This window comes from Erythranthe guttata, chromosome 12 (assembly GCF_056151865.1).
Source record: "Erythranthe guttata isolate IM_541 chromosome 12, IM_541, whole genome shotgun sequence".
NCBI lineage: Eukaryota > Viridiplantae > Streptophyta > Magnoliopsida > Lamiales > Phrymaceae > Erythranthe > Erythranthe guttata.
In genome coordinates this window covers 18,362,374-18,388,523 of record NC_142544.1, presented here as the reverse complement: position 1 = coordinate 18,388,523, position 26,150 = coordinate 18,362,374, and the positions used below count along the sequence as shown (strand labels likewise).

General features: G+C 34.5%; 3 protein-coding genes across 3 annotated transcripts; 1 reads left to right on the top strand and 2 right to left on the bottom strand.

The window, feature by feature from the left end:
- Nucleotides 1–376: 376 nt before the first annotated feature.
- On the bottom strand, nucleotides 377–13,772 carry LOC105968037 (myosin-17). Its single transcript, XM_012992632.2, has 39 exons — nucleotides 13,247–13,772; nucleotides 12,210–12,338; nucleotides 11,654–11,797; nucleotides 11,373–11,518; nucleotides 11,104–11,260; nucleotides 10,914–10,972; nucleotides 10,613–10,772; nucleotides 10,352–10,501; nucleotides 10,123–10,259; nucleotides 9,889–10,035; nucleotides 9,676–9,777; nucleotides 9,536–9,593; nucleotides 9,351–9,452; nucleotides 9,120–9,157; nucleotides 8,755–8,881; nucleotides 8,476–8,646; nucleotides 8,069–8,200; nucleotides 7,834–7,943; nucleotides 7,618–7,678; nucleotides 6,540–6,717; nucleotides 5,947–6,152; nucleotides 5,711–5,830; nucleotides 5,527–5,625; nucleotides 5,216–5,437; nucleotides 4,903–5,042; nucleotides 4,324–4,441; nucleotides 4,194–4,244; nucleotides 4,007–4,087; nucleotides 3,704–3,874; nucleotides 3,372–3,527; nucleotides 3,069–3,275; nucleotides 2,637–2,774; nucleotides 2,486–2,556; nucleotides 2,310–2,409; nucleotides 2,176–2,232; nucleotides 2,019–2,075; nucleotides 1,846–1,926; nucleotides 1,577–1,659; nucleotides 377–950 (listed from the first exon to the last, which is right to left on the bottom strand). The coding sequence occupies exons 1-39, from the start codon at nucleotides 13,247–13,249 to the stop codon at nucleotides 827–829; spliced, it is 4,593 nt and encodes a 1,530-aa protein (XP_012848086.2). The 5' UTR covers nucleotides 13,250–13,772; the 3' UTR covers nucleotides 377–826.
- A 5,378-nt stretch (nucleotides 13,773–19,150) lies between these two features.
- On the top strand, nucleotides 19,151–20,976 carry LOC105968130 (threonine synthase 1, chloroplastic). The gene has a single exon (XM_012992749.2). It carries the CDS (start codon nucleotides 19,267–19,269, stop codon nucleotides 20,800–20,802), a length of 1,536 nt encoding a protein of 511 aa, XP_012848203.2. The 5' UTR covers nucleotides 19,151–19,266; the 3' UTR covers nucleotides 20,803–20,976.
- Nucleotides 20,977–21,695: 719 nt separating this feature from the next.
- VIP3 (Transducin/WD40 repeat-like superfamily protein) lies at nucleotides 21,696–24,657 on the bottom strand. The gene is made up of 2 exons (XM_012992758.2): nucleotides 24,156–24,657; nucleotides 21,696–22,552 (listed from the first exon to the last, which is right to left on the bottom strand). Exons 1-2 carry the CDS (start codon nucleotides 24,492–24,494, stop codon nucleotides 21,920–21,922), a joined length of 972 nt encoding a protein of 323 aa, XP_012848212.1. The 5' UTR covers nucleotides 24,495–24,657; the 3' UTR covers nucleotides 21,696–21,919.
- Between the last annotated feature and the right edge of the window lie 1,493 nt (nucleotides 24,658–26,150).

Genomic DNA, 26,150 nt, shown 5'->3' with positions numbered 1-26,150 from the left:
TGGATTTATCAAGAATTAAAATTCCAATGAAGGGTGTTTGGCATATTGCCCCTCTTTATTTTATATGTGGTTATCATCGTTGTTCTTTATATGTTGATTTTTGTTAGAAAGTCGTTTGATTGATAAGATATAATTAGTCAAGATAAGATTACGTACGATCACGTAATCTTATACAAATCCAATCATGTATTTGGACTATAGAAGGTCTAGTTCATAATTTTCCCACAATTGCAGATATGTTTGAAAATCTGTATTCAGCTGATCAAACATCGAATAAGGTCCAATTTAATTCATTAACTATGATTAATCTTACCAACCAAACGAGAAGAATAAATAAAAACTTTTCGAAACCAAAATATAAGTCAAAATAATATTCTTTGCTAAGACTAGAGAAAATGAATTGAATAAATCCATCATATATACAGTGTCTTGTCTTGTTTTGACACGCCAATATGCAACAAAAGAAATACAACACCTTACAGACACCGCAAACAACAGAAACAAAAACGAAAACGCCTAACATCTGCCAACTTCTATCACTTTAACACCCCAAACAAAAACAAGGGAAACAAACATTTTTCGCCAAATGCTAAATGCCTGTAATTTGCATATCATTACAAACAAAGATAGCAGCCGTATGGTCTTTTGGCAATTGCCTCTCGTGTTGAAAAGGCACGAGGGGTGAAATTGGAATTAACTCAGGCAACAAGCAAATAACGTTGCCCGAGAAAATCACGATGAAAAATATACAACAGCCTTTGATAAAATGTATGCACAAATATCTGGATGCAGCTTCACTTTCGAATTCAACACTCCACAGCCATCATTAATCTGACCTTTGGTGTAAGAATACGAACCCGGAATTTTCACGGATTAAAGGGGGAGGCTCCACGTCAGCAACATCCACTTGTTGCATGGATTTGGAGAGGTCATCCACAGAGAAGGGGATGCTGCAAAATGTGTTTTTTGTTAACCCGGAAATTTGATGCACAAGAATCACGTCTTTGGTTTTGTAGTCGAGAAATGCAAAATTCAGGTTCATAGAAATTGAGAGAGGCTTCATTCGTAAGGCTAAGTTATGTCATTCTCCCTTGAGGTTGGGTCTAATTACACCTAAACTCCATCGGGTCTGATATATTACTCCAATCTCAAGTGAGATTTGGTTTCTACCAACACTTAACCTTCTAATAAAGTAGTATTTGAAAATGTGAATAGCCTACATCGTCAATTTCCCATTAGTCAACGACCAGATGGGGTGAAGTAGTTACCGTTTGCAAGATTTGTGTAATTTTCCAAACTTGGGCAGGTTTAACTATAATTAGACATAACCTCAACGACGTATGTACTATTTTTGTAAAACTGTACATAATTAGTAACTTCCGATAATAATGAAAATGTTGACTATATCGGCAAATATTTTGTGACAATTCCACCCACTTCCTATTTATAGTAAATTTTCTCTACATAGGATTATATTTAAATTTTCATCAATGCTAATTAACAATGGAAAAAAAATTTAAAGATAATTTGAACTGTTTCAGAAAACGTACTAAAACCAAAGATTTTAAACAATTACCTCGAGTCATCGTCTAACAGAAATGAACTGCTCACGGAATTGTTCGAGTCTTCTGTCATCAAAACTCTCATACTTGAAATGACCTATTTAGTCAAAAAAAGGATAGACCAGGAAACCAACGATTAAATAAGACCGTGAAAACAAATAGCAATTGTTTGCACAAAACATAGCTAATAGACTTAACAAGGGTGTTCTTCAAATTAAAAAAAAATAAAAAAAAATAAAAAAAATTTAGTAAGGGTGAGGCAAATTCAAGTTAGAAAACTTACATCTGAAGAAACACTATGAGTACCGTATTTGTCATCCCAGTACATGGTGCTAATCCTATACAGTTGTTGAATGCTTAGCACCTGGCGAAATGATGAGAAATTGTTTAATGGTCGTACTGAATGACAAAATCTGATAGGCTAAAGAAACAAAAGCTGGATGATGGTTCACTCACAGGACAAAGTTCGTTGCTGATTTCATTCAAAGTCTTCTTGGGCTTTTGATGTATGACCTGAAATTTGAGTAAAAAAGGATTCATTTAGGTTAGCAATCCATATAATCAAGAGTCAGATAAAAAATTCTGCGGGAAGGAAACTGAATCTGATCTCTACCAAGAATCCAACTGCCTGTCTGATATGCTTCAATTCATCCCAAGATGAGCCCACATACTGTACACCAATAATACGGTTAGTAAGGGACTAATTTGAAGTAGCTGGTGACAGAAACTAATCAAATGAAAGCTTACTTCATCAGTTGCATAGCAACACCATTGCTCTAATTCAGCCAACCCAGATTTCACATACTCCCCGTTGCTGAATGAGCAGCATTCGCGCCGTAAAAGAAGACTGAAATAATTTGGAAAGAAAATTATTCAAACTTGCATTGTCAGATAATATTTTCTATGATAAACGATGGGCTTGCCTGTTGAATAATTGGACATTGATGAACGAGAATATTTGACTGAAAACCTTTCTTACTAGGAAAGCGGGAACCTGTAATGACATCACCATAAGTTAATAAGTATGTTTTTTCAACAATAGAAAAGCCAAGCTGACTTGTTTAAGCATCTTACATAATTTGCTTTCATCATGTTTAAGTAGTTGTTTAGGCTTTTTACAATGCTCTGCCAATGAGCAATAAGTGTTTGTTGAGCAACAGCACTAGCTTGTTGACGACCTTTTACTAAACTTGCACGAGATGTTCTGGGAGCCTGCAAAAGAATTCGTTTTGCAGCCAAATCATGGTTAACTGTTTACTCTTAGTGATCCAACATCTTAGTAACACCCGAGAAATAAAGATATAGAAGAAAAAGGATAAACGTAAAAGTACTACAAGCTGGTTTCTTGGAAATAAATAGAGTAAAAAACTCTTCACATATTCATTCGCAGATCAAAATTTCCAAAGCTCATACACAAGGTTTATAGACCAAGAGAAAGAAATCTATCAATTGGAATCCGAATATAGAAACCATTATAGCATGAAGAATATATTATGCTGGATTTACCTGGATACATAAACCAAGCAAAGGCGAAATCTCTTTCTTCAGATTGTCTCTGATCATTCCGTATATCTTCTCCAGGAAAGCAGTAAGCTGCTGCTTGAACAACAAAGCAGGATATTTGGCTTCAACTTGCCGCAAGTCATCTACTCGACCAAGCATCCTATTGTTGAGAAATGAAAGTCCGGCACTCTGTGGAGATGCCCTCAATCCCTTCAGAATAAACATCAAGAAGAATAGGAGAATAAGAAACTAAAATATATTGTTAACAGATTACACAGAGGAGATAGGTAAAAATAAAGTCCATACTTGTGACATCCTCCCGAAAAGAGAAGCTGATGATGACCTTCGTCGTTGGGGGGTCAAGCTAGCTGCACCGTTTGCTTTGAGTGTATGTTGAAGGAGCATCAACAATGTGGATGCATTACATAACCAATATGCTAATACATCATTATTTTCAGGAGCCTTCAACAGATGTAATGAATTTAGTGTCATAATGGTTGCAAGTGCATTAAAGAAAGAAAGAACCCATCAAACAGCGTCTAATTTATGAAAACGTATTCAGAAATTTCACACAATCAACTGATGAAATTAGCCGCATTCAGAGATGATATATTAAATATGTACTGTAATTCATTTACCTCTATGGATGAAGCTATAGTTTGAATTATGCGGTCGAACACACTAGTCCTCTCAACCTCAAATGACCTCCAGTGAAGAAGGCTTTTGTAAATGACACAAGCAGCAACAGGTTTGCCACCAGAAAATCCCAAATCTTCTGAAATGCACTTTATCAGGAGGTCCTGGTTTTCCTGTGGAACCAGCAGATTTAAGTAAGTACATTAATTACAGTTATTAATTCTGGTGGTGGGGAGATCAAAATTTATTAAAACTAGGCTTCTGTAATAGAACTAATTTTGATATACACATCCACCAGCACTAACTTGTTGCTTTTCGTTAAGAGATTTCTGGGGTTTCTCCTCAGATTCAGGCTCCTTCCGATTTGACACGACGAGGGCCTTATCCTACAATAAGCAACAGGCCATAAGAATTAAAGATATCTAAACCAAACAAACTCACACAAATACTCCATCTCTAAAATTTAAAATCACAATGATGATATAGTATTACATGTGCTGGCTTCGTTTCTCCATTGAGAATATTTCCGTTCTCCGGAGTTCTCTGTAATTTCACCAGGACGATATAAGACTTACCTCCACATGTAACAAGTATGATACAAAATCAGGTATATTAGTATTACCTGAATAATAGTTGTCCTGGGTCGGGCAGATATTGATTTGCCAGTAGGTGACATAGTCAGAGCTTGTTGACGAAGTACCTGATTCTCTGATTCAAGGTTTGACAGCTTCTCTTCAAGCCTAACATAAGAGAAGAAAACACAATCAAATACATAAAGCATGCAGAATATGTACATAAATTTGGTGCTAGTTATTTTCTTTTGTTTAGGGAGACGAGCCATTTGAGTTTATCCTTTCTTGTTTTTTATTTTATTCCTGTGGGGGTGTTGTCGCTTCTAAATACACCAATTGCCTTTTATTTAAGAAAAACATGTCACATGGAAAGAAAATTGGTTCTTCAACAGGTAAGAAACTGTAATTCCAAACCACAAAAGTTGCAGGGGCAAAGCAAGCAACAAGTAATTATTAGAAATTTTAGATATTTGCTGGCCGAAACAAAAATCAAGAAAGGAACTGCATGGAAACATATGAGGAGTCCCCTGCCTTCCTCCAGGGGAGAAATAGGGAAACAAGATTGTTTCCGAGCTAACTGATCAAAACAAGAGTTTATAAAGTTCCAGAGTCACTTTTTGTAAATATACCTCTGTGCAGAATCTTGAAGTTGATCCACTTTTCCTTCAGCTTCCTGTAATTTTTTAGCCAAATCCATATTTCTGGTCTCAGCATCTGCACTGGCCTTTTTAGCCTCTTCTGCAGCCTGTTTTTCTGACAGCAGCGACACCTAAACACAATAACGAATCCGCTTAAAAAATGATTCAATTAGATGATGATGATAGCACTTTGCTTCTTTAACCAAGTCAAGTTTTTAGAGTAAAAAAAGATGTTACAAATGAAGTCCTTGTGTTTTGTTAATATTGCCCGTTCAAGCAATTGATACCTACAGTAAATTCTTACCTTCAGACTTTCTACCTCAGCTGTTAATGCATCAATCTTCGCCGTGTCTTGAATCACAACTGGGGTTTCTTTAATTACTGGAGGAGCTTCTTCAATTGCTTTGCGTGATGCTTCTCGTTCTTGTATCACTCTAGCATTTGCATCTTCCACTTGTATTTGCATCGAGCGCAATGCCTCCTGTAACTTTGCGATTTCTTGTGCTTTTGTGTCTTCCAACTCAGTCTATATTCAACAGAAAAAGAAAGGGAAGGTAATGGAAGACAAGTTAAGTCAATAGCAATGGATCATTCAAATTTTGTCAATTTGATTACCCTTAATCGCCTCTCCAACTGTAAGCGCCATGTAAGCTCCTCTACTTTCTTTTCTAACTTGTCTTTAGCTTCTTTTAGGGCTCCTGTTTCCCTTGCAGCCTGATTCAATACTCAAAATGTTCATGCAAAGAGCAAGAAGAAACCTGTTTCCAACAATGAAGACAAATAAAAGATAGATCAGAACCATTTTGAGATTTCGAAGCTCTTTCCTAGCAACACGTCGTCTCCAACCACATTGGGTAACAATAGCAGCCTTTTGGAGACGTCTGTAATAAGAGTACTCTCTGTGACAACGTACGTGAGCCTGCACACAAGCAGCAAAATCATGTACGAATAGTCAACATCAAATCAATTTCCTTGCATTCTCCAGACCCACCAATCTTCTGTTGGATATTTTGCAGTATGAAGTAAAAAGAGGACCTGAATTTTGATTGCAGCCTTTGTCTGTTTCCTGAATCTGAATTCACTGCGAGCAGTCATTGCTCTCATGCCAGCCTGCACTATGATAGCAGAATTCTGCAATGTTAAGTAGGACAACCGGGCAGTGTGATATCTGAAGTTCTTCTGAATCTTTAGAGCGGCAGCTTCACGTCGCAATTGCTCATAAAGATTGCAAGCCGATATAGCTAAACAATTACAAAACAAAAGTTACCATTGAACGAATAAAAATTAAATAGAAAGATGACACAGTTAACAAAATCTTATAAAATTTAGACGACGTAAATGGAGAATTTTCTTAAATTTCAGTTGACAAGTTATGTAAGTGAGATTGAATTTTATGTGCACACAAGTATGAATATGACTGGTCACTAGGTTCCTTGAGCATTGAACTTAAAAATTATGACCATTCTCTTGTATTAGAATTACTAAAATTCTCGAAACTTTATCTCATCTGTCAAATTATATAATGGTTCTACTACATCCTATTAAGATATCCATACTGTTTCAGATGCTCTTCTTGAATAAGTGATGAAGGCTGAAATAAGACCGAACGAATATCTATCCAGACCTACCTCGCCAACACGATTGCAATTGGATAGCAGCTTTTCGCAACAAAACAAAATCTTTCCTAGCAATATAAGTACGAATTTGCCTTTGAAGTGTTCTGGCTGCATTCCCAAGAACCTCTGTTCTCCTAGCATCAAGCTCGGCCATTTGACCAGCACGTAGGAAGACCTTCGTCTTACCTAACTGCATAGAGAAGCATAACATAAAGATAGTTCCATGCATGTCCTGGATACAATAATGGTCGAACTAGAGAAGAAAATAATGTTGATCCCTACAAATGTAAGTCTGAGCAAGTCACATGGACAGCAGAGCCAGTATTTATAACCCAAACAGAGTACTTAAGCATAGTCCATGAATTACTTCCAGATTTATATGTAAGTGCAACCCTCACAAACCACAGTCTGAAGTGAAAATGGTTAATTATATAAGGTAGGCTTGAGATTAGGCCTACTTACAAAAACTACCACTCTAAATTTTGAAATAAAAAATAACCCCTACGACAAACCATCAAAAATTTGAAGATATCAAAATTTCAATTTTATGATAGGAAATTAAAATACACTACGGTTAACCAGTTAAAATAAAACTTAGTACTTTGAGTAATACTTTAAACATATCTACATTTTTCATAGCATTAATAAGTATCAGAAGTACAGAACTAGAGTTAATTAAAATACAATAAGCTGTTATTTTTTTTTTTTACTAATGTTCTCGAGTTGTATTTAAATTTTAACTTTATCATCTAAATTGTTTTCTATTTTATAGAAGTTTGAATTTAATAATTCTTTTATACTTCAAGAATGATAGTACTTATTCATATTGAGATATCTAAAGTAACATTATGATAAATAGTTAAATATATTAAAATATAGCAGTTTATAGTACTTAACCGAGTTCTAATTTGTTGTATATTGATTTCCACATACATCTGAATATTTAATTTCGTGAGGTTGCGAGGGAAATAAGAATAAATAATGATATTTTCATTTAATTAATGGGTTGGTCAAACCTCTCATGGATCTTGTAATTAAGTTAAGAGTCAATAAAGGTATTTAATGGAAACACCATATTCACGCAAATTACCTGATAGCCTTTTAATCCCATTTTTTCTAAAATCATCTGACATGCAGCCTTGTCATCAGAGCTGCAGGGCAATTATTAAGGACTTATTTGCAAGCGCAAAAAGAAAAAGTAAAAGAACTATAATAACAGATGAAAACATGGAGAAATAAAGCATGGTGCACGGTGATACACATGTTTAAGTTCGAGAAAGAATCAAGCAGCCCAAAAAAGACTTACTTCCTTTCCAAAACTTCAGGAGCGAGAACACCAAAACGAAGAAGAAATTCATAAAATGTACGTCTGGTGGGATATCCAGCACAACTAATTCTAATAGCTTCAAGAACACCCTATATCATAATGAAACGTTTTAGCACATCTCCGTAAGAAACTGAAAATGAGAATTTGTTGTCAAACTCAACTTGCTAGATTAAATTGAATTTTGAACAAGAATTAGGCTTCGCAGAATACTTACACCGCATCGCAGTTGCTGAATTATGTTAACATTCTCAAAAATGAAAGGCTTGAGAACACTGTTCGGTTTTACACATCTGATGTAATGAGGTTCTGTTGAGCTTAATGTCTCCATTAAAGATTGTAGTTGTAGCTGCAAGCACAAAATATAAATCTTATGCATATATCTTCTGAATTATTGGCTGTTCTTCTGAAAATATGAACATATAAATCCTTTAACTCCCAATTATTGGCTAATCTCGTTGCTTTATTCAGCACCATAATGATTGACACTGATCAGGAATTAAACAAGCCTTAGGTGTACTTTTAATGTACTAGGTGTTTCTATCACCTGGGTAAACCTCAGTCCAGCACAAGTGCCTACAAGAGAGATAATGAATTAAATTAAGGCCAGGGATTCGAAAGTACCTTAAAACGTGAACCTATTGAAGAAAATTTGGAGGACTTTGATGATTCTTCTGGAAGGGCAGGAAATAAACCAGCTACAAAAGGGCACTCTGAAGCTGTTAATAAGTCTTGATGTTCTGCCACCACATAATCTTTGTTCTTATCCAGGAACAGGTCTGCCATATAGGTCACCTGCAATTAAGATGGTACAAAGAATCTTTACACAGGTGTCCAATATATTTTTTTCTTCCCCAGCTCTTTTCTGCACAAGAGCAAATACTTAAATACATGCATCATTACCTCCCCTGCATAGTGAGATATTGTAAAATTGGTGCGTGAGAGTTTTGGTTTGATGAAGCGCTTATTTTTGGCAAAGGTCTGATACATTTTCTGAGCAAATGTCTCGTGAGTAGATTTAGGAAACATACTGCAAGAAACAACAGTATCAGTGACAAATACATTATATGCATAAAATAAATGGAAAGAGAATGCTAAATCTTTAGAAATTATTTGATAAATTCATCAATAATAACAGAAAAATGGCATAATGAATAGAGATTAAGAAATCCAGCCACATGGATGAACACATTAGAGAAATATACAAGCGAATATGAAAATCTACAAGAATAGGAAACTAATTGAAAATAAAGTATGAGGAGTCATACCAAGCTTCATCTAGTAGTGCAATTATTCCTCCTGGTTTCTGTAATAAATAACAACAAAAATAAAAGTAAATAAAGTTATAATGGCATTGGCAGAGAGACGACACATAGACAGAAACAGAATATAAGGAATATTCATTCATCCAAAAACTGACCAATAACATACTTATTTATGAACAATTAAATAGATCAACTAAGCAGTACGATAAATGAAAAATCATCTCAGTCTCAAACCTTTTCAATTAAATCAAGAACGTCTTGGTTATCAACAAACTCTATGTAGCTCCAATTTATCTGTTCTTTCTCATAGTCTTCTTGTTCCATCTTAAATACATGCTGAAATGATCAATTCAAAAACTCCAATAAGATCAAGTGTTCGAATTACAAAGAAGTAGGACTTCAAAAGAAAGAGAAAGGACCTGATTAAAATGCTGCTGCAGTTTTTCATTGGTGAAATTGATGCAGAACTGCTCAAAACTGTTGTATATGTAAGGAATGTCAGGATGACACCAATATCTTAAATGTACATTGCAAATGACATATCTAGGTAAGAGCTTACCTATTGTGCTTAAAACTTTCAAACCCATATATATCAAGAACTCCAATTATTGCTTTTGAGTTAGGATCCTGCCCAATTGAAATATTTATTTTTTCCACGATCCTGTAAACAATACATACAAGAGTTCAAAATCAAATTGCAAACATTCATGTTCACAATATTGTAGAAGTATGTTTATACAAGTTAGATCACTGAAGCACAGTTTTCACTTACCAGTCAAACAAGCGAGAATATATAGTCTTTGCAAAAGCATCCTTGCTACCTAAGGCAGCTTCTGGATCAAGAGTCCTTGTGATAATTTCCTCAGGTGTGACCATCACACGCTTAATGAGTGCGTCTTCTAAACTCTTGGGATCACACCTATTGAATTAAATTCATCATATACAATTCCACGTGGATCCAGATAGGAACATCCACTCAATATCCAAAAAAAGACTATATCCCTACTTGAGTAACTCGGCAGTCGTATTCAGATGAAATCTTGACTTCTCATCCTTAATCACAGAGGAATCAATCTCCTCCCCTTTGGCAAATTCAATATTGCCAAGATGAAGAATTGCGGCAACAACCTTAAATATTGAATCCTGGAAAAATCCACACAGTCTTACATATATATTTAGAAAATATACCGGTAAGCACAATAGTCAATAATGGTGTCTTTTAGGGAACTAGTAACCTGCTCTTCCTCACTGATTCCAACAATATCCATAGCCCTTCTGGTTGCAAGGTATTCTTCAGCATCACTTACTCCATCCAGTTTGTAACACTTAGACTGGTTGAGATAATGATATGATTCTGGACTTCCCAGTTTATACTTCTCTCTTTCCTGCAGAATAAAACCTCTCAAATGATAATGCACCTCCAGAAACATATCAGATGCAAAAGCTTTGAAGAAATTGGGAACTAAGCTACAAGAAAAAAAAATGAGAACAAATACCTCAGGAGGCGCTGCACAGAGAAGATAGAAGCAATGGTAGTTTCTTTCAGGATCTGAAATCTGGCAAACACGAGATCTCTCCAGCAAGTAAGTTCTAACCGCTGCTCCAGATATCCTCCCACTTTTGTCAAATTGAATTTCAACAAATTTACCGAAACGACTGCATGAATGCAACATTATCAAAGTCATTACACTTTCTATAGCATTTTTCAAATATATTTCAATCAATAAAAAGAATTATGCTAGTACAACTAACAAATCGTGTTAATACTGATCAAAGAAGTTTGACACAGTCACTCACCTAGAGTTGTTATTTCTGACTGTTTTGGCATTTCCAAATGCTTCAAGTACTGGATTTGACTGTAATAAATGACCAATACGATTACAGAACAAGACAACAGTTTCTCAAACATCAAATATTCTTCTAGGTATAACCTTTTTTGCAGAACAAAATTAAATGTAAGCCCCATCAAAGTAAACTCCGATCTTACTTCTAAAACTTGTTGTTCTACAGTCCGTCCTTCCACTCCAGACCGACCACCGAGGTGTGCAAGATATCTCATAAGCATTTTTGTTGTTTCGGTTTTACCAGCACCACTTTCACCACTAACTAAGATGGAGTTGCTCTTTCCTTCATTGATCATCGCCCTGATCGCAAAAAGTGACAGGTAAACAGGTCAAAATATCCCTTCACCTCAGCCCAACCCACAGATCCCCCAAAGACACAATAAAACCATTTTGCATGTTCATCAAAGATCACCTGTAAGCAACATCTGCAATTGCAAAAACATGAGGACTAAGCTCTCCAAGTGCTGCTCCTTTGTATTGCTCCATCATGTGAGTATCATATAGATGAGGTAATCTTTGAAAAGGATTGATTGCAATCAGAATATTCCCAGTATATGTCTGTGAATGATAACATAATAACAATTAGATCATGGCTTTAAGGAGAAAGTTACTGGTAAATCCTTCTTTGCAGGTCCACATGACAAACAAATAGTGCTTGCACATAATAATCGTCAAGGACATCATAAGGCTTACATATATTTCGTTAAGTTCATATCTAGCAGCCAGGTTTTGCATAACTCCAGGTTCATGCAAATATGAAAGCTTAGTCATATCATCTACACCTCCAGGTGGCGCTTCAGTATCCTTTGGAAACACTTTTGAGATATTAGTGACGACCTGAAATTTAGATGGCATTAGATTTACAAATACAACAAAGGTGTGCTGGAAAAAAAAAATTATATCAGTCCGGTTCAAGTTCAGATAAGAAAGTTCTTAAATTCAATCTAGTGAACTATACATCAACTAATATGAGGTGATCTAGAGCAGAAACCCACATCAATATAATACGAGAAAGGAAATATTGGGTTCTAATTTCAGGGTGTCTATTCGAAATGAAAATAATTGGATGCCTCACACTGACTGAAGCAAGGAGGACTAACATGCCTAAAAATAGTGAATACTGGAGAGAAATAGTAATTTGACCTGATAAATCTTCCCATAACTATAAAAGTAAATATTTGGTTATTTCATCAGCAGAACATATATTTGTCGCAAAAAAAAAGAAAAAGAAAAGAGGGGGGGCATCGACCTTTTTTCCATTTGTAGTTTGAACATGAACATCTTGGCCATTTATCCGGGTTATTTGGCCATCTATCCATGCCAAAACTGGATCCTCAACCCATACATGAGAACCAACAATAATGTTAACAGATGATGCCTGCAAAATGATACACGATAAAGCAATCATTAGAAACGTCATTAAAAATTAAATAAACAATCATCTGTACACAAACTCATTGTCAGAAATATCTTCATTCAGTATATAGAAGAGGAAACAAGAAACTGCTACAACACACAAACGTTTTCCATGTGCCATGTTCCCCTCCTCAAATATAGGCTACCGAAAAAAGAGGAGAAATCTCAACTTGAAAATAGAGTGCTCTGTGGAGAACAAAACAGTTTAAGAAATGAACTCATCCCTTAAGAATAAATTAATCTCACTCATTAGCATGCAGCGTCTATCTATTTGAATCGAGTAAATTAGATATTAGTACGGAAAAGAACTTTTGATGACAAATTTCGAAGGATTTGTTATAATCCAAGACAACAGTGCCCGAACCTCAGCTTCTTGCTACGAATTTTCTCGGTGACAACAAAGCTATGCTACGATTTTTAAAGTTCCCAATCTAACTACTATCAGGAGTGTAATGCCAAAGCTATACTAAAATCTCAACAGTGCTGTAAACCTATTGCCAAACCTATTTTACTAAACCTGAGTTGTATATCAACAGCTTTATACAAGAGAATTGATTAATTATCTAGGGCTGCTCAAGAATGTATTCTGAAACAGGGGGGAGTTGTTAAAAATTGGAGCCATCACTACATTTCAATTGAAGCTAAGCACAAATAACTACAAAATGGTGAATGCTTCAATAACAATCGTTGGCATTTAATAAGAAAAATAGCTAAAAAGAATAGCACGGATTATCCAGCAGCTGCTGAAAAATGGAGTATGATTTTCTACTGACTCAAATTGACTAAACCTCAGTCAAAACGAAATCAAAGCAAGTCCAAACACACATCAAAACGGCAGCGGAGGAGTCGTTTCAGGAATCTACTACGTACCATATCCGAGTTTGAACTCGACCCCTGGCTCCTCAGATCATCAACACCAAGTGAAAATTCGAACCACGACTCACTGAGTCAGATCGGAGCTAACCCGGTGAGGGCACCTCCAGGATTTTCCCAAGCTAGAAAAAAAAAATTGAAAAAAATAAAAATAAAGCAAAATCGAAGCTCCTTTTTTCTTCTTCCGGTTAATAATTCAACAACTTCTGCTGCTCCGACGCTTCAAATCCACCAATATCCAGTTCAAAGTATATGCGAGTGTATGTACGTAGAGGAAATTGAGTTGCTTTTTGTATATATTTCTCTCTCTAGAAATTAACTGGCTGGATAAAGTATTCGTTTTGTATGATTTTGAGTAATTTTTAATTGCATTTTCTCTCTCTAAAATTTATATAGTGCTATTTATTTTTTGTCCACACGCATAATTAGATTATTATTAGAAAGACAAAAACAAGGTTAGCGGGGGCACTTTACACTAAACCCGACATTACACACTACTTTCCAGCCTAATTGTGTTCTTCTTCCGTAATGGGTTTTGTACATTTACGGTTTAGCCCCCAGCTGAGGCCATTTGTGAAGCAAAAGAAAAAGGGCAATATTTGAATTTCAAACTAGCTTCTTCATTTCAATTCCGAATTTTGTCTTTTTGGAACAAAATTGAAATCAATTTGTCAATTTTGAATCTTTTAATTTCAATCTGATTCGTTTGATTTAATTCCTTATTTTCACAATTCAAACAAATTCAACACATAAAATTTTAAACTCTTTGATTGTGATTTTATTTATTTTGTTCAAATATTATACACAATGGTCAATGGAATCGAGTTTCTATTATTATACGCTAACCCAAATCTAATAAGATATTGAGTTCAACTAAAGTAGCTAATATACAATATTAATTAGAGATAACTATTGAAAAAATGATTGTGTACCAAGTCAATTAAATAACATAATTCGTGAGCAATTAGTCAATAGTTTAATTCTTGAAAAGTTTGAACTTTGAAATACTGAATATTTTGTTAAAAAGGATGGGTTGGATTAATATTATCTTATATATAAAAGAAATAACGATGGGCAACCCTAAAAAATCTTAATGATATTTCTTTAATTATTTACTAGTAATTGTACCCGTGCGATGCACGGGACAACAAATTGCATTGTTTTGATGTTGTAAGAATATAAACAAATCATTGATTTATCGTATCATCAAAATTCTATTATACTGGAACATTATTAAGTATACTACATACAAAAAAAAGGAAATAACTTTACTGTTGAATAATTTTCCAAATGAATTGAATCAGCTAATACCAGTAGATTGAAAATTTGAACCAGGAAAAAAATCATCAACTATGCTATCATGTTGAGCTTAAAAGTAATTAGATTTAATAACTTAGTTAACATAATCAAAACTAAACTATCGACAACATAAAATGTCATCTATACATGTTGCATCGGAACTAAGCCCTTCTCCACTGCCTCATTTTAAGGCTGTTTTGCCACTGGAATTAACAATTGGAAAATTAAGAAACAAAAATAAATATAAACAATAAATTAAATATCGCATACAAACAATAAGTCTTGAAGGTCGACTTCCAATAGCTTGTGGCTCCGCCCATTTTTGGTTAATTCTCTCAAATAATCCATTTCAATAACATGTCCAATAACATATAAAATGAAATAATTGTTATACATAAAATTTGAAATCTTTGGTATAAATTAATGAAACACATAATTTAACAAAATGAAATTACCTATAAGCCATGATGGAAAAAGATGTAAACTAATTGCCACACAGTCAATAGGATGAAGAAGATAAAAAACAAAATCTAAAGTCGGGTTACCAAAAGAAGAAGCCTTAGGTAGGGAAGAAATAAAATTCAAATGTTGCAGACATTCTGTAAAACGATGTCACAAAATTCGCTAGGGATGAAAAACAGATTTATTTACCCTTTTCTGTAAAAATCGAAAATCAGATTATTATAAATAATATCTAGGAGAATTTGATGAAAATCGATAATAATATTTAAAATAATATTTAGGAGATAAAAATTTGATAAAAAAATCAAAAAATAATATTTAGGAGATAAAAATCGAAAATAAAATTTAAAATAATAGTTAGAAGATAAAACTTTGATAAAAATGGAAAATAACATTTCAAATAATGTTAATGAGATAAAAGTTGATAAAATATGAAAATAATAATTAGAATAATATTTAGGAGATAAAATATGATTAAAATCAAAATTATTATTTAAAATAATATTTAGGAGATAAAAATTTGATAAAAATCGAAAATAATATTTAGGAGAAAATAATCTGATAAAAAACAAAATTAATATTTAGGAGATAAAAAACTAATAAAAACATGGTAAAACTCGAAAAAAATATTTAAAATATTATTTAGAAGATATAACTTTGTAAAATTTTGAAAATAATATTTAGGAGATAAAAATCTGCTAAAAGTTGATAATTATATTTAAAATTATAGTTAGGAGATAGAAAATTGATAAAATTAAAAAAATATTATTTATAATAATATTTAGGAGATAAAAATTTGATAAAAATAAAAAATAATATTTAGGAGACAAAAATATGATAAAAATAAAAAATAATATTTAAAATAATATTTAGGGGATACAAATATGATAAAATTCGAAAATAATATTAAAAATAATATTAAGGAGATAAAAATTTGATAAAAATTGAAAAAAAAATTACAAATATGTTGAAAATTATATTTAAAATTATAGTTAGGAGATATAAAATTAATAAAATTAAAAAAATATTATTTATAATAATATTTAGGAGATAAAAATTTGATAAAAATAAAAAATAATATTTAGGAGACAAAAATCTGATAAAAATAAAAAATAATATTTAAAATAATATTTAGGGGATACAAATATGATAAAATTCGAAAATTATATTTAAAATAATATTAAGGAGATAAAAATTGAAAAAAAATTACAAATATGACATTAGGGTTTCTTAGGGTTGCCCTTGCGTTTCTTTCTTTTATATATAAGATATCTAGGAGAATTTGATGAAAATCGATAATAATATTTAAAATAATATTTAGGAGATAAAAATTTGATAAAAAAAATCAAAAAATAATATTTAGGAGATAAAAATCGAAAATAAAATTTAAAATAATAGTTAGAAGATAAAACTTTGATAAAAATGGAAAATAACATTTCAAATAATGTTAATGAGATAAAAGTTGATAAAATATGAAAATAATAATTAGAATAATATTTAGGAGATAAAATATGATTAAAATCAAAATTATTATTTAAAATAATATTTAGGAGATAAAAATTTGATAAAAATCGAAAATAATATTTAGGAGAAAATAATCTGATAAAAAACAAAATTAATATTTAGGAGATAAAAAACTAATAAAAACATGGTAAAACTCGAAAAAAATATTTAAAATATTATTTAGAAGATATAACTTTGAAAAATTTTGAAAATAATATTTAGGAGATAAAAATCTGCTAAAAGTTGAAAATTATATTTAAAATTATAGTTAGGAGATAGAAAATTGATAAAATTAAAAAAATATTATTTATAATAATATTTAGGAGATAAAAATTTGATAAAAATAAAAAATAATATTTAGGAGACAAAAATATGATAAAAATAAAAAATAATATTTAAAATAATATTTAGGGGATACAAATATGATAAAATTCGAAAATAATATTAAAAATAATATTAAGGAGATAAAAATTTGATAAAAATTGAAAAAAAAATTACAAATATGTTGAAAATTATATTTAAAATTATAGTTAGGAGATATAAAATTAATAAAATTAAAAAAATATTATTTATAATAATATTTAGGAGATAAAAATTTGATAAAAATAAAAAATAATATTTAGGAGACAAAAATCTGATAAAAATAAAAAATAATATTTAAAATAATATTTAGGGGATACAAATATGATAAAATTCGAAAATTATATTTAAAATAATATTAAGGAGATAAAAATTGAAAAAAATTTACAAATATGACATTAGGGTTTCTTAGGGTTGCCCTTGCGTTTCTTTCTTTTATATATAAGATTTTTAATATTTTTTCATACTAATTTCTAATTATAATTTTTAAAAATTATCAAAATTGAAATTAAACTGTGAAGAATTCTACCCTAATGATAATTCTGTAATTATTTATTTTTATATTTTTTCTCTACTAATTTTCTAACTATAATTTTCAACAATTATCAATCACCTATTTTTCGTCACTAAAAATAGAATTCAATTTGATAAATCTTAATATATAGCTGGATTATAAATCTTAATATGTAATATTTTAAAAAACTAATGTTATATAAAATATGAATAATACTATATTATTAAATTTCACTATGTTGGTGTAGTATATTTTCTTAGGGTAAATTACAAACACCCCCCTGAGGTATGGTCAAATTACAAAAACACCCCTCTTGTTTGAATAATTACAACCACCCCCCTCAACTCATCAAATTTAATGGAATCTTCGAGATTATATGGAATATTATCACTTTTGTACCCGTTTTATCACATTCAAACTCTACATTATGAAGCAAGATGATCATAATATGTGATTTTTAGCTTGTATATATCAGTTTGTGGTGCATCGGAAACTGTATATTTTACACCAAAAGAGTACAAACTAGATTACATTTCACGGAATCTAGATGACTATGTTGAATTTGGCACCATAAAGGTGGAGGTCTAAGAAAAAATCATAGTTGAGGGGGGTAGATGTAATTATCCAAACAAGAGGGGTTTTTTTGTAATTTGACCATACCTCAGGGGGGTGTTTGTAATTTACCCATTTTCTTATTATGTATTAAATTAATTTTTTTTTACTTTTAAAATAATACCCCGTGCAGGGCATGGGGAAAAAATGTTAGTATTTTTAATTTGATTTAATATTTTTGTATATTTTAGTTAGTAGGGGTACTTGGACCTGGACCCAGCCACTGTTCTGATCTAATTCACTTCTTAGTAACTTGGGCTTCAATGTGAAAGCCCAACTTCACTTGCAACTAAATTAATACTCGTGGCAAATTACGGCTACCCCTAAGGAATGGTCAAATAACGAAAAAAAAAATATTTTTTGGGTAATTACAGCTATCCATCCTTTTAAATATTTTTACATAAAATTTATGTAATTCGGTTATTTATCAAACAAAATCGTATATCTAGTTCGGTAAACAGTATGAAATGTTGGCGTACCGAAATTTCGGTTCGGTCTTACTAAATTAACATCCCCTATATTTACCTCTGAAGGGGCCTTTTCGTAAGATAATACATAATTGAGGGGTGGCTGTAATTACCCAAACATGAATGGGTTTTTCGTAATTTAACCATAAACCGGGATGGTCTTAATTTGCCCTTAATACTTTATATAAGCAATATTTTTCATATTAAAAAATCAATTTTATAAATGATCATTAAAAGTTAAAACACGCACTTTAAGAGATTTTAGAGCTCGTTTGACTGAACTTACTTAGACTCTCTTATAAGTTTTCATATTTGCTAAAATATTTTAGGAGCTCATGAGCTTTTGCATCTTATTATGCTATATTCGATGAACCTATCGAGTATCGAATGATATCCAAATGTATATGTATTTTTATATATACACTCTATATTTGTAAATTGAATGCAAATAAACCTAATAAAATGCAATTGAAGTGGCATAAAATGGAATTTCCGAAATTTGAGGATCCCACCACTTTCTTGATACTCAATTCGTTTAAAATGTGTAGGGGAAATTCCTATAATAGAGTACCAATTGAAAATCTTATCAAAAAAAAAGAGTACCAATTGAAATGAGATTAGATTTGATTGAATCACAACACGTGTGGCACGTGTGACCATTATTTGGTAATATCTTTTTCTTTTTTTCCGTTTTATATAAACGATAATGCTCGAATTTTAAAAACGCTGAAACGCCCACCACCACCGCTCTCCCCTTTCCCTCCACCGCCGCCGCCGCCGCCGCCGCCGCCGTATAACAAATGGCTTCCTCTCAACTCCTCAACTCTTCCTCCATCCTTTCCAAATCAAGCTCGCCATCTTCACACCGTCACTATGGCTGCCACCGCCGCCTCCGCCGCCTTAAACCATCACCCTCCATAGTATGCACCGCCGCACCATCAATCACTTCCGCACCACTCCCTCCTCAATCGCCGCCGCTTCCGGCCACCTACTCCGCCAAGTACGTCCCATTCACCTCCATCTCCACCGGCGCCGCCACCTCCGAGTCGTACTCCCTCGACGAAGTGGTCTACCGCAGCCGCGACGGCGGCCTCCTCGACGTCCAGCACGACATGGACGCCCTGAAGCAGTTCGACGGCCACTACTGGAGGTCACTCTTCGACTCGCGCGTCGGAACCACGCGCTGGCCGTACGGATCCGGCGTCTGGTCCAAAAAGGAGTGGGTGCTCCCCGGAATCGACGACGACGACATCGTCAGCGCGTTCGAGGGGAACTCCAATCTCTTCTGGGCGGAGAGATTCGGTAAGAAGTTCCTCGGGATGAACGATCTGTGGATCAAGCACTGCGGAATCAGCCACACCGGCAGCTTCAAGGATTTGGGGATGACCGTTCTCGTCAGCCAAGTCAACCGCCTCCGCAAATTGAACCGCCCGCTCGTTGGCGTCGGCTGCGCCTCCACCGGCGACACATCCGCCGCACTCTCCGCCTACTGCGCGGCGGCGAACATCCCCTCCATCGTCTTCCTCCCCGCGGACAAGATCTCCATGGCTCAATTAGTGCAGCCGATCGCCAACGGCGCGTTCGTGCTCAGCATCGACACCGATTTCGACGGCTGCATGAAATTGATACGCGAAATCACGACGGAGCTCCCGATTTACTTAGCCAATTCGCTCAACAGTCTGCGGCTGGAGGGGCAGAAAACCGCCGCCATCGAAATTCTGCAGCAATTCGATTGGGAGGTTCCCGATTGGGTGATTATCCCCGGAGGAAATTTGGGCAACATTTACGCGTTCTACAAAGGATTCAAAATGTGCGAGGAACTAGGGCTGGTCGATCGGATTCCGCGCCTCGTCTGCGCGCAAGCACAGAACGCAAATCCACTCTACCGATATTACAAATCCGGCTGGAAGGAATTCACGGCGGTGAAAGCAGAGGACACGTTCGCCTCCGCTATTCAAATCGGCGACCCGGTTTCGATCGACAGAGCAGTTTATGCTCTGAAGAACTCGGAGGGGATTGTGGAGGAGGCGACGGAGGAGGAGCTGATGGACGCCATGGCAATGGCGGATTCGACCGGAATGTTTGTCTGCCCGCACACGGGCGTTGCTTTGTCGGCGTTGATGAAGCTGAGGGGGAATGGGGTTATCAAGCCGACCGATAGGGCGGTGGTGGTGAGCACCGCTCATGGGTTGAAGTTCACGCAGGCGAAGATTGATTACCATTCCGGGAAGATTAAGGAGATGGATTGCCGGCACTCGAATCCTCCGGTGACTGTTAAGGCTGATTTTGGGTCGGTCATGGATGAACTGAAGAAGTACTTGGCTAGAACGAGATAAACACGGTAAAATTCAAATGGTAGAAAATTGTAGATCAGTCCTTTTTGTTTTTGTTTTCTTTCATTTCGAGATTTTTATTATTTTTATTATATGTATAAATGTAAGTCGTGTGGTTGTTTTAATTTGTGAATCTTGGCTTTTAGGTCTTCATAGAATACAATCATATTCGTCGTATTTATATAGTACGGAAACTTAACTTCTTAATATATCCATGTTGGTATTTACATACAAACTACGTAGTACGGAAACTTCAACTTCTTAATGTATCCATATTGACACGTTTTGTATCATCGAGGACACTTTATGGACCCAGTTTGCAATTCCAAAAAAAAATATGAGCATGAGAATAGCAAATTCTCAAATATGTTTGGTGATACCTAATTAATTACATGATATAATGATCATAATATTTCAGGACTAAATCAAGTCCAAGTCAATTACATGACTTAGTTATACGATAGTGGCTGGAATTCAGATGACTATTCGACCTAAAATATTGATAAATAATTGGTTTTTATATTAGTATTTCACATTGACAATTAATTACTCGATTAAATATAGAGTGGCCGGCAGACGGCAGTTTCCTCTTACAAATTAATGGTGGAAGAATGTTGGCTGGCCTAGTCTGGTGTACTTTTCTTTCTTGAATATGTCAACATTAGTATATTACTAGTTTTATTATTATTATATACAATCGCAAAAGCCTTCAGTTGGTCTCAAGAGCCATTAATTAATTAATTAATTTATTTTTTAATATTAAAAAACTAGTCCTATAAATAGTCCACAAGACTACAACACCGCCCACACGACACCCATAATTGACTATTTCAGACCAACACTGAATTAGATGACTGATCCCAAAAGAAGAAGAAACACAACCACCATAACGGCCATTTTTATCTAGTTCAAGAAACGAATCTAAACACACGCATTTAAAAATAGAAGAAAAAAAAACCCTGATAGATTCACAACTACCATTATAGCATAGGTCTAAAAGAGGATTAAAAAAAACAAATTCACACTAATTTAGTAAATTTAGGATTAAAAAACCAAACAAAATATAGAAAAAATGGGGAGAGATATACCTTAATCTCTTCTTCTTTGGATCTATCCACTTTCAAGAATACCTATAAAACGAAACACTCTTATCGTCCGAAGCACTAGCTAGCAAACAAGACCTCACATCCGTCCTCAGAGGCGGTCCAAACGCCACAGCCCAAACCTGGTCAGCATGGCCGGTCAATATCTGAGTCGCCGCCCTCATTTTCAAATCCCACAGCCGAACGCTTTTATCACTTGATCCAGTCACAACTGCCGCCCCGTCAGGCGAAACATCCACGCTCAGTACCCAGCTCGAATGCCCCGACAGAGAAGTAATCATAGTCTTCCTCTCGGCATCGTATAAATGGACATGACCATCGTCGGAGGCGGAGAAGAGCACCCTCGAGTCGAGTGGGGCGGTGGAGTAGACTAGGCTGCGTACGGGCATCGTGTGGCCTTCGAGGTGATGGAGGAATTTGGAGCGGTGAACATCGAAGACTGAGATTGTGCCGTCCATTGAGCCGCAGGCGATTTGTCTGCCGTCGGGGGACCATGCTACTGAGAGGGTGAATTTTTTGTTGCCGCTCTTCTCGGAGGGTTTCAGGCCTTCTGGACGGGGGACTTCTAGGGTGGCAATTAGTTTCCATTCAGCGGTGTCCCATAGCTTTATTGATGCGCTGCCGCCTCCAGCTGCCGCCAGTGTTGTGCCCTGAGTTGGATAAAAGACAATAAATAAATACAGAAGTATATATAGTTGAGTATATAGACAGCAGAATTCTAGAATGCCAATTTGTAATATGTCGAAATAGGAATAGTTTGTGAAAATTAATGTTGCCGGACGGGATTACGTTAGCAAAGTGGAAAAGAAATATAGCTCATAAATGAGAGTAAATACTCTTAAGCTTTGAAGATGGAGGGAAAAGAAAAGGGAAATATCAAGATTCCCAGTTCTTGAGTTGTCCTTCAACAGAAAAAAAATGGGGAAAGAAGGAAAAAATCTCATGATGAAATCGTAACACTTTTATTTTTCTAGTACTCCTGAAACGAGAAGTCTCACTTTCCTTCTTCTTGATAACCATTTCAAGAAGAGGATTCTTAGGTAAGTAAGGTATGGCAATAATAGAGAGAATGCCTCTACTATTGTTAACTTCATCAGTATGCATTCCTGAAAGGGTTTTTGAGTCAACATTCAACCCACGTGGTAGGAGAAGGCACATATACTACTAGCCAGATAAAAGATTAATAGTACCACCACTCTAACTTACGTAGAATATAATTGTTGGAATAAGGAGAATTTATCGCCGAGACAATAAAAAATCAACATAGAAAATTTTATTTGGCTCATAAGGATTCAGGATATAGTTTACGAGGTAAGATTTTTGCTCAAGCGTTGGTGATGAAGTTCCAGATTTCCCATCCCTGGCTGGCATCTTTTATTTCTTTTGTCAACCCACTCCTTTGGTCAACAAAACATTTTCCAGTTTCCTTTAGTTAGTGACTGGAATTTCTTACAAGCTAATGGGGAATTCGAAATTCGCATAATAGTTGAAATCAAGCAAAAAAAAACTTTTAAGACTACCAAGCAAAGGGGGAAAAGGAAAAAAGAAAAATAAAAAATCATGTATAAGTATTCCATGCCTTGCAAAACTCGTCATACACGTGTTAACCCTCATTTAATGACAGTAAGTACGTCGATGAATCCTCAGTCAAGGGATTCACGACAGATTTTGTCATAACAGATACAAATGAGCCTTCAAATAGTAAATATGATCACTTACCAAAATCTTCCTGCAATTATGCATGATATTTTCATTTTGTTTGCCTCTTTACATTCTATTTAAGCTTCACTAGATGGCAATTCGCTTATTCCCGATCGTTTCATTAATAACAAAATTACAATTTCCAAGTCACGTCTATTTGTTTCAACATATACATTATTTAATCTGAGATTCTATGTTTTCTATTTTCTTTTCTACTCCAACATTTGTCTGGTAAATATACAGAATGTTTCTACTCAATTGAAGTGGTACAGCACTCCCAAAATGGTTTGCATTTGAAAAGTCAAGAGTTTCTTAGATCTTTACTGGTTTTGTTTTCTATAATAATCGCATAATCACCAAACGAACTAATGGAGCCTCTTGTTGATACAAATTAGACTTTTAATACACCAATTTTACAATGCCAATTCCATGATAGCAGCAATTGTTGTTCATAAGCCAGAATAATGTAGTCACAGATGTGAACATGCACAAAATCAAGCAAACAAAATCATGAACAAAAATGCACGAATTTAATAATTCAAAAATCAATACCTGGGGATTGAATTGCAATTGCCAGACTTCAGAAGGCGGAGCCTCGAGCGTGGCGATTGTGTTGTTGGTAGCGACATCAAATACTCGTACGAAGCTGTCAATGGAGGCGGACGCCGCGATTCTGCCGGAGGGATGGGCGGCCACCGACACGACGCCGAGGCAGTGGCCGGTGTTAGTCAGCACCTTCTCCGGCCCTTCCGGATTCCACAACCGCACCGTCTCGTCAAGCGACCCCGTCAATAGCAGCGGCCCCGAATCATCCGTCGCCGGAACCCACGCCGCCGTCCAAACCGAATCGTCGTGGGCATTCTGAACGGTGTTCAACGGCGCCAATTTCATGGTTTCTGTGAATTTGATTTGGTGTGTGAAACCCTAGCTCAGGTGTCAATGGTGGTGTGTGCACTGAGGGTGGCTGGAAATTTTACTAGAAATGGTAAAATGTAATTCGAAATTCCGGGTCGTTGCAAAAATGTATTTCTATTTATTATTTTATTTACACAATAATAAAAAAAAACTCAGTATTCATATGGGGCTTACTATTCATAGTGCAATTTTTTCCGGTTACAGTGCGAAATAATTCATTTGTCAAAAAACACTTTAACCTTTTACAAAATCCTCTCAACCTCCAAATATTTCGACTTTCGTAGATCGTGATTTGTTTTCGTAGAAATGAGTTAAAACCCAACGATTATCAAGATGGCCAACATCGATCCCGTAAATGAGGTAAAAAAATATGTTTTAGTGTGATTTTTTTCGATTTTCAGTCGTTTCGTGTAGAATATCACGAAATTATTCAAGTCATTTCGTGGTGTTTTGCACGAAATGAACACTTTATTCGTGTTTTCCAGTCATTTCGTGTACAATACTACGAAATGATACCTATTATTTCGTGTAAAGTCACACGAAATATCAGTAAAACTGTTTTGTTATTTATTTCGTGCAGTACTATACGAAATGTATGCATACATTTCGTGTAAAATTACACGAAATATATGCATATACTTCGTGTAATTATACACGAAATACCTAGTATTGTTATTAATTTTTTTTGTGCAAGTATCTAACCTTTTTTTTGTATTTACGCAGCCATATGACGACAATTTGTATTTTGATCCCTCGGTATTGGATAAAAAGGAATATGAAGATTTCTCTCACTTCTTCCAAGTTGATATTGTGTTCGGCAGTAGGGAAGAATTAATCAACTGGGCGAAAGAAACTGCAGTTAGTCATTGTCACCGTTTGATTTGTCAGTCTAGAAGGGAGAATGCACAGTACATGACGTGTGACAAATACGGACATGGCCGACAAACGAATATCGATGTGTACAAACCCCGACCACCAATCCATCCGGCATGGGTACACCATAGAGCTAAAAACTTGAGGCACTTACTCAAAACGTACAAACCCCGACTACTCTTGTACGAACAATTAAAGTCTGGTCGGTAGTTCAATTTTATTCGTATTTGAAATTTAGATCAATTTGTAGTTGTATTTGAATTCTAGTTCAATTTGTAGTTGTATTTGAATTCTAGTTCAATTTGTAGTTGCATTTGAATTCTAGTTCAATTTGTATTTGTATTTGAATTTTTAGGTCAATTTTGTATTTGAAATTTAGATCAATTTGTAGTTGTATTTGAATTCTAGTTCAATTTGTAGTTGTATTTGAATTTTTGTGTCAATTTTGTATTTGAAATTTAGATCAATTTGTAGTTGTATTTGAATTCTAGTTCAATTTGTATTTGTATTTGAATTTTTATGTCAATTTGAGTGTCTGAAATAAATTGGTTTGTTAAAAAATAAATCAATTAGTTATTTCGTACTGAATTTCCCGAAATGTCACTTCATATTTCGTGGAAAAATCTACGAAATATGGTCTTCCATTTCGTAGAAAACTCCACGAAATATGGTCTTCCATTTCGTGTACGTTTACACGAAATACACGATTTTTTTTAATCTAACAGTTTCGTCCTTCGTGTTCTATAACAATAAACACCG